Source organism: Dufourea novaeangliae, unplaced genomic scaffold, assembly GCF_001272555.1.
Source record: "Dufourea novaeangliae isolate 0120121106 unplaced genomic scaffold, ASM127255v1 scaffold21, whole genome shotgun sequence".
In the NCBI taxonomy this organism is placed as follows: domain Eukaryota; kingdom Metazoa; phylum Arthropoda; class Insecta; order Hymenoptera; family Halictidae; genus Dufourea; species Dufourea novaeangliae.
In genome coordinates this window covers 4285517-4299012 of record NW_015373910.1, presented here as the reverse complement: position 1 = coordinate 4299012, position 13496 = coordinate 4285517, and the positions used below count along the sequence as shown (strand labels likewise).

Genomic DNA, 13496 nt, shown 5'->3' with positions numbered 1-13496 from the left:
ATTTTTGGGACTTTTTTAAAGAAAAACTATTGAACTTATCAATTTGATTAATATATATATTTGTTAAATAATATTTGTAAAGTATGCTATATTTTTGTAAAGTAAAAACAATGTATTTTTTAAAAGTTACAGTTCGTTTGTGAGAGCATCTTAACGAAATTTCTTTTCCATGGTGGCCATAGTATAGACTCTTGTGGTTGTGTGAAATAAAAGAAACATTATTGGAACAGTATTGGAACGAATTGTACGTTGTTTTTGGGACTATAAAGTACCATTTAAGACGAAAAAAATGTTCGATTTTTAGAAACTTCAGATTATTTCGCATTTGATCATACAGGGAGGACATTACTCTCAAATGGGTTAAACTTAATTTTTTTTTTCCGTTCAACAGATCATTTACGATCTTATTGTTTATTCATTTTTAGAGACAAGGAACTGTGGACCAGTCAACGATGAAAAAGGTGTACACAAGCGGCCGATTGCAGCCATGACAGACATTAACCCGTGTCGATGCTAGCTTGCGTTCTGCAATTTCGATGAATAACAGCCGATCCTCTTCGCCGGCTTGTCATTATGGAAAACCATCGTCCACGAAGGGACAATAGAAGCGCAACGATCGAAATTGGAACGCAACGAGGCGGGAATGACTGCGCCTCGAGAAATTAGACGTTGCGGACTTTCCACGAAGTCACAACTGGGGGAAGAAGAGAAAACGTTTCTGCTTCGAAAGGTCAACCGGGACGCACGGTGTGGAGTGATTACACGTAAAAGCGCAACGACGGTATTCCGTGGGCATTGAAACGAATTTCCTTGGATCACAGAGGCCTTCTTGCCAAGTACAAGATTCCTCGATAGCTTCGATTTTAGTTGCCTTGGGTAATAACCTCAGTGTTTATACAGTCCAGCCTGTTAGCGTAAACCGGCCAGAAAAGGCGGCCTCTTGTAACCCGGAAACGGTACGACGGCGGCTATCATAAATAAGATTCAAATAATCTGGAGTCTGCGCAGCTAAATGCGCCTTCCATTGAGCGCATTGTCATCGCGGCCTGATATATGCGTTATTTGTTCTCTCGCGAAATTCACGTAGAAGTTCGCGCCACGAGAAGAACCGTGGTCGCGTCTGTTCCGCTTGAGATCCAGGCGAACTGTACCCAGATTAGGTAGTTTTTGCATAAAGTCAACTCAAGGCTAGGGGGCTGCAGCCCCGGGCTCTACTTTCTAGGAGGGCCTCGATCCTTTCCATTTAGGTAAAAAAATAATTCAATGAAATTTTGTTTACGGCTACCCTTTTGAAATAATTAGAAATCAGACTAAATGTAGAAATAAATCGGGCCAAATTTATTAGAATACAATAACGAAGAATTGATCGTTATAATCAAGCGTTCGTTATGATTAAATATTATTTAGTTTTACTTGGAGTATATTACAATTTTTTAAGATTTATGAACTTTACTACATCTTTTCTGATAAACGTTTTTTGGTTTGATAGCTACAGGCCCCAAAGATCTTGTTACGGACTTCAAAAATCTTAATCCGGGCCGGCATAATGTTTTTGTTTGAAAAACGAAGTGAAACGAAGGAATACAATGTATAATTGGACCAAGTTATGCAGAAAGCTAGCTACCCTGAATGATCTGAAACGAAGTTTTAGTTTGAAGATTTTTATTTTAAAAAAAGTAAGTATTTACTTCTATCGGGTGTATTTTATTTCTATAGTTGTTTTACAGTGTTTTCTAATGGCTTATTTGATAGTGAGTATTGGCAGTTTTAATAATTGACAATATTATAATTGCAAGAGTTGTTCTATGGGTTGGTAATTTTTTGCAAAATAAAGGTCACAAAATTTGGGATCCGTACTGTGTTTACCTAATTCTTTGTCATTTTTAGGGTTGGTAGGTCTCTACATAACTTGACCCATTTTGAAGTCCAAGGACAGGCTGAACCCAAAATTATGTACCAGATCAAAAGCCTAGGTGAAAGAATCGAGTCAAACGGCAAGAATGATCACCCTCCTTCCACCCCTTGTACTCGTTATCGCCGGTTCTTTAAGCGGAGGGTCGAGGATGAAATCAAACGGAAGACTGACGGGCCAAATGCTACGAGGTAAAAGCTTACCGACCGCGTGCCGTGGATGGGTTGTCGAGAGGGGTGGCCGCGACGGTAGCGCCTTCGGCAAGGTCCGCTGTACACAAGCGCAACCAAAGGGAGAGAGACAGTGACGGCGGTGGAGGGTCGCGACACGGTGTGGGGTGGCGGAACGTGAAACTCTTGTCCGCGAAAAAGTGTCGGGGTGGATCGGCGGCTGTCCATATGGAGGCAAACGAGGCGCCGTGTTAGGCACCCCGGCCTGCACGGACGCCTAACTGTGTGTCCGCGTTGTAAAGTGTCGTCAAACAAACAACAACAAAAATAAAAATAAAAAACAAAACGTCACATTCTGGCTCATATACACATATAGGAGAGCCTGATTAAATTCGGTGAGTGTGACGAGGAATGTCATGGAAGAGTTTTCCGATACGCGAGTTAAAAAGTGCACACGGGGGGCCAGCTAAATGGGTCAACCCAACCCCAGCAACCCGATGAATGTGTGTGCACACTCCGTTTCTGTTCTCCGAATCGCTGGTTGGCCTAGTTTATCGGAGGGCGAGCGAGAGAAAAGTACCACGCGACCACCGTCTACGAGGAGACGGGAATGATATTGAAAAAGAGCACCACATGCACGGTTACTAATTCCCCTTTCCGTGTTGGTTCTGTCTGTTCCGTTGTGGCTGGTCTCGTACGTAACACGGTTCTGAACGATCGAAGTTTCTTTGGTCGAGAAGAGTAATAATCATGAGATCCTCTCGTCGACGGGAAACGCATTGATTGACTCGCGCGGCCGCGATACCTTGTCGAGACTGCGGGGCGACGAGAGAAAGAGAGAGAGTGAGTCCGAAGGAGGTGAGAGAGGTCGCCGTTGCATTTCCTCGTTATATACACGCGGAACGTGGCGCACCCCGTGCTTTTCGGGGGACCATCTTCCATTCCCGGTGACACGATTGCAACACGGATAAGCCAGCAGCGTGATAAATGAAAATCCACGTTGTATGCATCCGGGAAACGATTCACCCATGCGTTTCCTTTTATCTCTGTGAACGTTTCACGAATTGTTCGGCGATACATGCGTTCGCGTAATGCCGTGAAGGGTGGTATATCGCGGACACTTCCACGCGACCCTGACTTCAATTATCGATTCTTCGAAGAAGAATATAACGGCGATGCAATTTTCGATGCATTCATACGGGTAGCTTCGTTTGGGCCAGCTGATTTTCCTTGTTTTGCACTTTTTTTACTCGAGAAAACGATGTACACAGTGATATGCGACTATGCACTTCTTACGGATGTGCAATGCACTAGTTATGTCGTTTAAATATATTACTATTTCATCGATGTTTCCTTTTTTTTTGTTTGTTTGTTGTTTGAAAAGTTCCATATTGCGAGACTTCGTTTTCGTCTTGATTGGATTATCGCCATCCGGTTTGGTGCATGTGCAAATCTAATAATGTGCATTTCCGTTCCCATTATATAGGTAGCAAGTGTTGATTGTATGTAACAAAAATGGCGGCCAGCAAACCACCTGAAATGAATTACACGTGCGAAATTTGCGGCCTGGAGGGCTTCAACGACGAAGAGATGAGATCTCACATGGTGTTCTATCATCTTCAGGGCGCTGCGAATTGTCCGTTTTGTGATTTGGGGGAGATTTCGCCGACGGAAATGTTGGTGCATGTTAACAGTGCTCATCTGGATTATTTAACGCCAAGGTATATTCTATTTAGTCAATTATACGATCGGTTGCATTCTTCGTATGACTGGTCTCTTTAAGAATTTAAATTATAATGATAACCTGAAAAATGGCGGCAAAGAAGACTTAGATGTCGCTATCTTTGTACACCTTACAATGTTTGTTATTCTTGAACAGATGCCTTATTGGCAACAATACTATTTGATTGAATGAATTATTTATATTTTAGTGTACAGAAATAAGTTAACATTTAAATATTGAACAAGAAATATTGATTATATCGATAATTTTTGGTATTTTTATTTGGAAACTGTAGCTAATTTATATATTATACAAGTTATAAGAAGCACTTGCTATTGAATTGTTATTGCAGAGAAATTATTTGGTATTTGTTAAATGAAAAGTACAAAAAAAAGCAGAAGGAAGTTACTCTGGATTATAATGGAACTGCATTCTATAAAGATACACATATTTTTGTGATAATTGAAATATAAGTAATTGATTATTGCTTCAATTAGTTGAAATTATTTGCATAGAAAATGATAAAGAGTCACAAACGAAAAGCTGAATGTGAATTAACTGTTTTCAATGAAAAGTAATAAATCTTCAGCTTATCTTTATACAGATGTTTTTAAACTTTTTAAATGTTTATGTTTAATAATACTTACTGTTTTTTCTTATTGCAGCACTCCAGAAAATGATATGATGGCATTTATCGACGATGATTCATTAGTTGATGATCACAGGCATGATGAATGCCGTGGTCCTTCCCCATCCATGTCTCTACGTCCACCACTTTTACAAAATGGGTGGAGCAGCTCATCCAGTCCACGTGTTAAACCACAACCAGAACCATCAAAGTCGGAGCCACATCATTCTAGTTCTAATGTGAATAATAACAATAATAATAACAACACTGGGAATGTTAATAATGGTATCAAGAAGTTTAATAGACTATCATACATTGATACCTAAGAATACATGAAATAACCAATGGTTTTACTTCAGTAATAGAAGGTGCAGCTGGTCACGGTTCTCCACTACGTTCAGGCCTAAATCTACAGTTGCGTTCTCATGCTTCACCAAAACTTCCAGTTCAAGAGTGTCCTATGTGCCCCTATAGTTCTGACAGTCCGTTGAGGCTAGAAGAGCATATCAATAGACAACATTTTGATCTCACTTCACCGTCGTTTCCACCTGAATCTCCACCGTCTCGAGATGGTATCTTCAACTGTCCCCTGTGCATCACATCGTTTCCAAATTCTTCTGATCTTGAGCTACACGTCAACATAGAGCACAAAGATATTTTGAGGTACAACTGAATTTATATATACATACTATTACCAATAACAGACTGTGCTATATGATATATTTACTTTATACAGCCCTGCAAATGGTGCAGCTTCTCAATCTGACCTGGCAACCGTTGGCAGTGACACTCCGGCGTGTCCAGTTTGTTTTAGTACTTCATTTAAAACCAGTGATGAGTTGACTGCACACATCGAAGAACACTTTAGCAAAAAGAGTACCCCGTCTCCCATAACTCCAGACTTGTCGACCGATAGATTGTTGGCAAAAGACATGGAAAGGCGCGAGAAAGAGGTTCGAAAGTTACGAGAACAACGTGAATTTGAATTGTTAAGAGCGCAGTATGGTATGGACAATCAGGGCAATTTTAGAGAACAAAGTGTCACTAATATGCAGCGGGCTGTGTATTCGGGTGAAATGACGATTGCTGATTATTATGAAAGGCAAAGTGAACTCAGAGTAGCCGAGAGTAGTGGTATTGATGATGGCAGCTCCTGTACACGCGGTAAGACGATTTTTCCAACGATTTTTCTCTGTTATTGGAAAATGCTTATCTACTATTATTTCAATCTCTTGTAGGACTAGTCTCAAAGATACGAGCTGTCAGCCAAGCATGTAGTAATGTGTTGAGCACCTGGATGTGTTCCACTGTAGATCATTATGCGACTACTTATGGAGACAAGGGTTGGGGATGTGGATATAGAAATTTACAAATGTTAATTTCGTCGCTTTTACAACATACAGGGTACAATGAGTTAGTGTATAAAGCGTGGAGCTCAGGCCTGGGTAGTGGTAGTTCTACTAAAAATCCGCTTCGAAGTTCTATACCATCTATCTCTAGACTTCAGAAAATGATAGAATGGGCTTGGGCCCAGGGTTTTGATACTCAAGGAGCGGAACAGCTAGGCGGTAAATTGGTGAACACTAGAAAATGGATTGGTCCCACCGAAGTAGTTATACTGTTGTCTAGTTTGAGAATAAAGTATGTATTATAATGACTGTGACTTTGGCACAGAAGCATCTCGTATAATAATCTGTTTCAATGTGTAGATGTCAGCTGGTAGATTTTTATAGACCAACTAATGCTGACGGTGGACATCCGGAGATGTTTAATTGGGTTTTACAATATTTCCAACGGTGTGACGACTTCAAGCCACCTCTCTATCTACAACACCAAGGTAAATATTCGGTTGACGGTGGAACAATTGGAATTACATTTTTTATGAAAATTTTGTTCGTCTGTTTACAGGTCATAGTAGAACAATAATAGGAGTAGAACAATTAAGGGATGGTTCAATAACTATGTTAGTACTTGATCCAAGCCATAGTCCAGCACAAATGGCACAGTTTAATAGTACAAGTAGTGCACTCGGTGCAATGCGTTTGGTACGAAAATCGATCGCCGCGATGAAAGCGAGGCAGTATCAAGTCGTTGCTGTTACCGGTATCATGGAAACCGAAATAGAGTATCAAGTAAGAAACTTCTGCACGTTTCTTATGTGTTAATTAAATTGTTTACGCAGCGTTTCTGTCTAATGTATAAACGATGATGTTTGAACGTTTTTCAGCAAAGCAAAGTATTACGTTTGATTCGCGTACCCCAAGATAGGTGAGATTTGCTGACCCGAAAAGGAGTTAAATCTTGTGGAAAGACGATAGACTGCCTCAAACCAATTTTGTCCAGCATCCTTAAAGTTACGTGACCGCAATGTTCTAGGTTTTATCATTAGGAGAATTTGCTCCACTGTAGTAATTGCAGAAATATTATTTAAACAATATATTCTTGCATCTCTTAGCCGTCATAAATCGACTGGCTCCTCGAATTGTGTACATCCTAAGCCTGCGTCGCGGTTCAGAGTTTTGGAGCTGAAAAACGAATGGAAAATCTATAAAAAATTGTAATTTCTAAAGAAGTGTCTGTATGTCGCGCGTATTGATCTTCTTTTTTTAAAACCGTACTCGGCTCTGGAAATATTATATTACGATGCGTGCTTGGGGAAGAATGTTTCAGTGATGGAGTATCTAACGGATAGAATTAATTCGAACGCCATTTCTTGTCCACAATGTTCTGCTCAATTTTCGTCGCACCGAACAGGCTGTGCTAATTTTTAGTCGACCAATCGTCCTACGCCAGTCGGTTGCATCAGCGAAAAAAGCCATGGCAGACCTTGGAAAACGAGACTCTTTCGTAGCTGTGATGCTGTTATCGATTTTACGCTAATCAATCACCGATTATAAATATTTTTGAAGGCACTCCATACGGTCGATACATTACAGAAAGCAACATTGTCCGCGCTTATCTTCTCTCACCTGTACTCTACATTTTTAATAAACTTTGTTGTCAAAATGTTGTCAATTTTTAGTCACTAAAAGATACCAATATTAATACGACGCGCACTACAATAAAAATTTTATATACTGTTACAAGCACGTTATTCACTGATATATTTTTATTATAGTTGCTTTTAATCATTTTTGGGGTGTCTACAAGAATGAATGATATATATTTCCATATATTATACATATGTTTATCTATATATATACACATACACACATACTTGCACACTCTTTGTTACATTACATTTCACTCACTCATACATAAAGTACAACTACTTTCATACTAATTATAAATACTCTATTTAATTATTCAATTAATTTAAGGCTACCCATACATTAGCTTGTAAGTTCAATGCAATGCTGTGACCGAAAAGAAGAAAAAAGAAGTAACTACAGTCCATTTACTTGTTACTTATATTATACATATAAAAAAGTTGTAATTTAGTAAATGATTATTATTATTATCATTATTATATGTATTATCTCTTACAAATTGTACTGACATATGTATGTATAAGATCTATTTATTCTAGTTAAAGATGTTTGAGACGATTGGAATGTTTGATGTTAATTTTTATGAAAATGTTATACTATTATTTTATAGCTTTGATAAATTAAGCACTAATCTGAGAAAAAATTTGTCTTTCTGCTCAGTAGGACCAGATGCAATAATTATGACTGACAGCAAAGATATACGATAATTATACTTGTATTGGATTTTGCTGTGTGCAGATTAAGAATACTTTCATCATTTTGGAGTGTTCAGGCAAATCAAGCTGTGGAATTGTTATGCAAGTGTAAAATAACAACTTCGTATTAACCACATGTCAAATTAAAATATATGCTTTGTTAGAATTCCCAATTTGTGAGTAATTGTTTTGTATTAAATTTGAAACAAATATGTTAATATCCTAAATCAAACTACTTTGACCTTTTTAACACATAAGTTTACATACTTGCATACAAAATTTGAAATAACTACACGTTTGATATAAATCAAATAATATATTTATTTCTTAACTGAAGAGGTAATCCAAATATTATCTTCATGTTGATAAGTATTAAATTGATTACATTAAGTAATTTAAATACCTTAATAAATGTTTATAACCTGAGCAGTTATTAATACTAATTATCAGCTAAAAAAATGTATATGTTAATCTTATATGTTAAATCCCAGTGACCGCATACAGGCTTTATGCGCTTCTATTAAATGTTGACAGTGTTCTTCGCCTTTGGTAATAATGCTGAAAAATTAAATGTTCAATGCCAATTAATATGAAATACATGAGACTAAACAAGGTTATGTGATAAGATACAGAAGAAAATCAATTATTCCAACGTGACAGTTATTCGGTTTGCTGTAGAACGTTACTAAAGAATTTTCTTAGTAATTACTGTTACATGTCATGAGTTACTACTGTTTTAAAAATGCGAAACGTAAGTGTTCAATTGTCGACATACCATTCATCCCTGATTTTTTTTGTTTCGGGACAGGCACAACAAGGCTTCAGTGGCTTGTCGGATTTTTGTGCTTCTACAGATACTGCTTTTACTGGGGTCAACTTTTCATTCGCGTTACCCATTATGATTTTAGAAAAATTCAATTTAATACTGTACAAATAGAATCAAAGAAAAATTCACATCAATTCACATGTGTCCATATATTTCCAACTATTACAAGCGCCTCCAAGCGGTGAATTTTAACAAAATTCAAAAAATTGGACTGAATCACAAACGAAATATATGAATAAATCTGTCATCTAATGCTTTTTTGTGGCCAGATTTTGTGGGATACCAACCAGATGAGATATGAGAATATAAATATCTTATATGTATCTCGTATGTGGTCCTAGGACCAAATTAGTTTGGTATCAATATCCGACGTTAACATTTGCAAATGCGTTTTCTTCATTTTCTGCATAAAGAAAAACTTCATTAATTTAATACTTCTAAAGAAAAGCCTTCATCTATTATTTAATTGGTAATATCAGACTGATAATATCTGTAAGATTGTATTGCATAAACTTTGGCGCTATTGCTAAGTTGACGGGATGTATTTATCGCAGATGGCGCTAGAGAACCATCGCAGAATATGCAGGTTTCAAACTTCGAAAAGACGACAGTAAAATTAATATTTCCCATATAAAACGAATTGTAATGTTAAATTGTCAGCAACAGTGTGTTCGTCTGTTTTTCCGTGGTATGAGAGGTTATATTTCCATTTAAGTTAATCTCGGGAACACGTAAGAAAAATGTATTGAAATATAATTCGGTGGTAAATATTCTATTTCATAAAAATAACAATTGGCGCGAAGAAGGAGAGGACCAATCCTGGCATTCCTCACACCGATCCACCAATCATACCCAGTCATGGACAGCCTAACGGTCATTCGTCTCAAGGAAGCTGGAGTGATTAGACGTGAAGTGATCTCGCTCGTGGCGAAGTAAGTATTATAACTTTTCACTTTCAATTATTTATGCCGTTAGTATCTACGTTAGCACTCTGTCGTTACTTTCGTTCAGTATCTATTCAATTCGGTGTAAATAATCGTAAATTAACTCGGTATTGCTGGATAAAGTGAACTGGTTTCAAGATTTCTATTCTCCCCCCGATACCCATTAGTATTTATGCTGGTTTTGTTCAATTTACAATCTTTGATAACACTCTTCGAGTTAATAACTCTTTCATTGTGACTCAGTCATGGTTAATTTAACATAATTACTTGGTATTAACGTTTATTTTCCGTTTCAGAATTCCGACAAGAAAGAACGCGCCACCGACGCCATGCCAATGGAGTCTCTGATTAGACGCAATTTGGCGGGAAATTGGCGAAGTCTGGTAATATGTTATAACAAGTACGTTACACTCTATTGCATATTTTAATTTTATTACGTTTTGATTGTTTTGACCGTAAGCATGATCATGATTTCATGATTAACCGTGTTGAAATCGAACAAGAATTCTTTCGAAAAATATTTCACAGTCAAATGCATAATTGATGCATTCAATATGGCTTCCTTGGCAGTTAGAAAATTTAAACGACAATACTTCCAGACATTCAAAATGGAAACACTAGTTGAATATTTTTTAAACTATTATATCTCTGCGTAGTTAAACTAACATTTGCATTTTCATCATATAGCAGTCTTTTTTGGAGACAAACATTTGATAGAATATAAAAACAGAAAGGATAGGCCGGTGTACGTGTGCTTATTGTATTTCTTTCACCTCCTTTCTTTTGCAGAGTATTTGGTGGCTGCACGCAAGGCGGCGGGCCGAGTCAGTGTTTGTTTACATCGAAGTTTTTTCTGTTTGTGCGGAGCGAACTGGCTCCCAGTAGAATCTCACCGGAGATGTTAGGTCCTTCCGAAAGTAGAGTCAGTGTTTGTTGCGTACAATCAATTACTTGCAGAGTGTCGGCACTCTTTGCATTTTCAGTCGCGAAATTAGAGTCATTTGTTCGCCGGCTGGGATCTTCGGTCGCGATAGTCTTTATTATTTTTATTAATTATTAAGTTTTTATTAAGTTTTTTTCTACCTGAAAGTGCTCGTTCGGAAAAGTAGAGTCAGTGCATCACTGAAGAGGATGTTTTTGGGCGAAGTTCTACAAATAGAGATTGTAAGTATCTTTATGTTTTATTACTTACACTGTTCAACTGAAACAGCTACAATTTTCAGAGGAGGTTATAATGTATTCTGTTCCTTTTTTCAGATTTATCAGATGCTGTATTAACGACCACTGCAGACGATGTCCTTGGACGAAGCTACACCATTTTTCGAGATTCTTCGAGTTTTTTTGGGTGCTCTTCAATCATCGGGTGAGTGCATGTTTTTATTCCTCCAGTCCTCAATCATGTCGTAGGACGATTGGTCCGAAGCGGCACGGGCGACTGGTTGTATACGTGCTTTTGGCGAGTACAGTGAACGCGGATCTGCAATCGTATGATTGTATATCCGCAAGTAGTATTTGATCTGTTATGTTTCTTAGTTAGGCTAGGGTCTTCTTCTACGCCGCGTTTATTATTAGTAACATAATTCATAAATATTTTGTACAAAAAGTATATTTATGAGTTACATATTCAATGTTCGGTATAGAAGCGAACATGATGCAAACGAAATCACATTGCATGTGATGCATTTTTTCTAATGGTTCAATTTAATACGAGATCTTGATATTCCAAGACGAAGCTATTATTTAAATAATTGTTATTTTTTTATTAATTGAGTATATGTCGTGGTAGTACGTTGTTCGTTTCACTAGAAAATGCAGTAATTTGAATATGATGTGTACAATAATTTCACAGTAGTCACTTCAGTGTACTCATTTCAATATATTAGTCAGATATCATTTATGAATATAGAATGAAATAGCTCTACATAGAGAAAATGAAATAATAGAATAACATAAATAGAAATACATCAGAAAATTCGCAATGGCCTATAAATAACGGTCAGCTGATAAAAAAAAATAATATCCAAATTATTAATGTGAAGTAAATATCAACGGTAGATTCGAATATAGAGTAGAAAGAACGGAAACCACACTGGTATGTTTAAAATAGAGGGGAAAACGTAGTGGTGCCTTCTCGATACGCATGTTATAGCAGTTAGCGCAATACCACGAGACGCGACAGCACGTTTCAAATGCCGGAACCAGTGTCGCGAGACACAAAGGTATCATTCGTATTTGCAAGTTCCATGAAATAGTGGAACACGTGTACTGGGAATCGCGATAAAGTATCGGTGCATAAAAAGAAGACGTATTAAGTTATGTCACCTGTGCACCGATATGCACGCCCTAGTGAAAAACCGCGTGTTATGGAACAATTTAACACGTTGCGCATGTATGACCATTGAAAAGTGCATTGCGATTTCCAGTTATCGTGGCCGGTGTTTTCGTTGCCAATGGCAAAGAACACATCCGGTTACGTACACGGGTAGAGTACAGAGACGTACTGGCGTTTACTCACGACCACTTTAATGGAGTGTGAGCGTTAAATGCAGGGAAGGTACTACTGTGTTTCACCAGCATGTACAGTGTTCCACAAACATATTTGTATGGTAGACGTATATACTCAGAAGGAATGAGTATTTGTATTCTGTCCTTTAAAAAGGGCAGGCCCAGAGGTGTCCATCTACTACTCACGAGCAGCATTCTTCCCATCCAGAGGTACCCTCACTATGGGACTTGGATTGACTCGCTCGAGTCAATCTGAGGTCGATAGTCGGGGAAACCTACGAGGGGAAGCTTGTAATTGCTCGTAGCTCGTGGGTGGCATTTGGACACCTTTGGTATTAGAGTAAATTTTTATGATGGTTAGTATGTTAATCAAATTTTATTTCATCCGTTAGTGTGTTAATTATTATTATCAACAGTTATACCGTCATTTATGGACAAATAACGAAATGAATATAACTTAAATTTATTTACTATTTGAATACAGTAAATAATATATCAGTTTACTGTGAAGTAGTTTAAGATTAATATTTGTCTTCATTGATATTTTTAATAGAAATATGAATACTTGTGAAGCATCATTGGCAATATGCAATTGTAGATTAACAATTTCTACTGAATTATGCCAGAAATACGTATTACCACGTTGCTTGAAGACAGAAATAAGAATTAAGTTTTGTGTTTTGATACACATGGATTAAGCTAGACTGTAACGCTTTGGATAAGTATATTACAGACCATGTACAAGAAAGCATTTCGCGACGGGTAGATTTCTCAGTCAAAGTGACGTGTCTGTTACACTTATGTTATAAGTCTTATATTCGCTTTGACGACGGAATCGCCCGAGGATTGTTCAATATATAGAGTCATTTATATTATTACAGAATCTTGTTTAAAATCTTAATAATTAAATTCTACAATATTAATAAATATTCAATCTTTGCTTTTCAATTTTTATTAATACAAAGTCGAGTCACTTTTATTGCAAAATGAAATGAAAAAGAATAAAAGAGAAGTAGCCCGTTAGAAGAGCAAAAAGTAATAATTATTTTAGTTAGGATTTTCAGAATAATTATTCCGTGTTCGTTGCTCGAACCCTTTCACGT

The 13496-nt window shown here is 37.3% G+C and overlaps 1 protein-coding gene across 2 annotated transcripts; it reads left to right on the top strand.

The window, feature by feature from the left end:
* The first annotated feature begins 3597 nt into the window (after positions 1–3597).
* On the top strand, positions 3598–6793 carry LOC107194096 (zinc finger with UFM1-specific peptidase domain protein-like). Of its 2 annotated transcripts, none has more exons than XM_015583660.1 (8): positions 3598–3803; positions 4471–4718; positions 4793–5096; positions 5170–5597; positions 5672–6074; positions 6143–6270; positions 6342–6565; positions 6661–6793. In XM_015583660.1, the coding sequence occupies exons 1-8, from the start codon at positions 3598–3600 to the stop codon at positions 6703–6705; spliced, it is 1986 nt and encodes a 661-aa protein (XP_015439146.1). In that variant the 3' UTR covers positions 6706–6793. The 2 variants fall into 2 exon arrangements, with proteins under 2 accessions (XP_015439146.1, XP_015439147.1); XM_015583661.1 differs by lacking the exon at positions 3598–3803 and adding an exon at positions 4302–4379.
* The last annotated feature ends 6703 nt before the right edge of the window (positions 6794–13496 follow it).

What these genes read in the sequence shown, in the direction of transcription:
- LOC107194096 (XM_015583660.1), top strand. Translation starts at nt 3,598, where the DNA reads ATGGCGGCCAGCAAACCACCTGAAATGAATTACACGTGCGAAATTTGC. An exon ending in GAGCACAAAGATATTTTGAG is followed by an intron (nt 5,097 to 5,169) that starts GTACAACTGAAT and finishes TACTTTATACAG; the next exon opens with CCCTGCAAATGGTGCAGCTT. An exon ending in TGGCAGCTCCTGTACACGCG is followed by an intron (nt 5,598 to 5,671) that starts GTAAGACGATTT and finishes AATCTCTTGTAG; the next exon opens with GACTAGTCTCAAAGATACGA.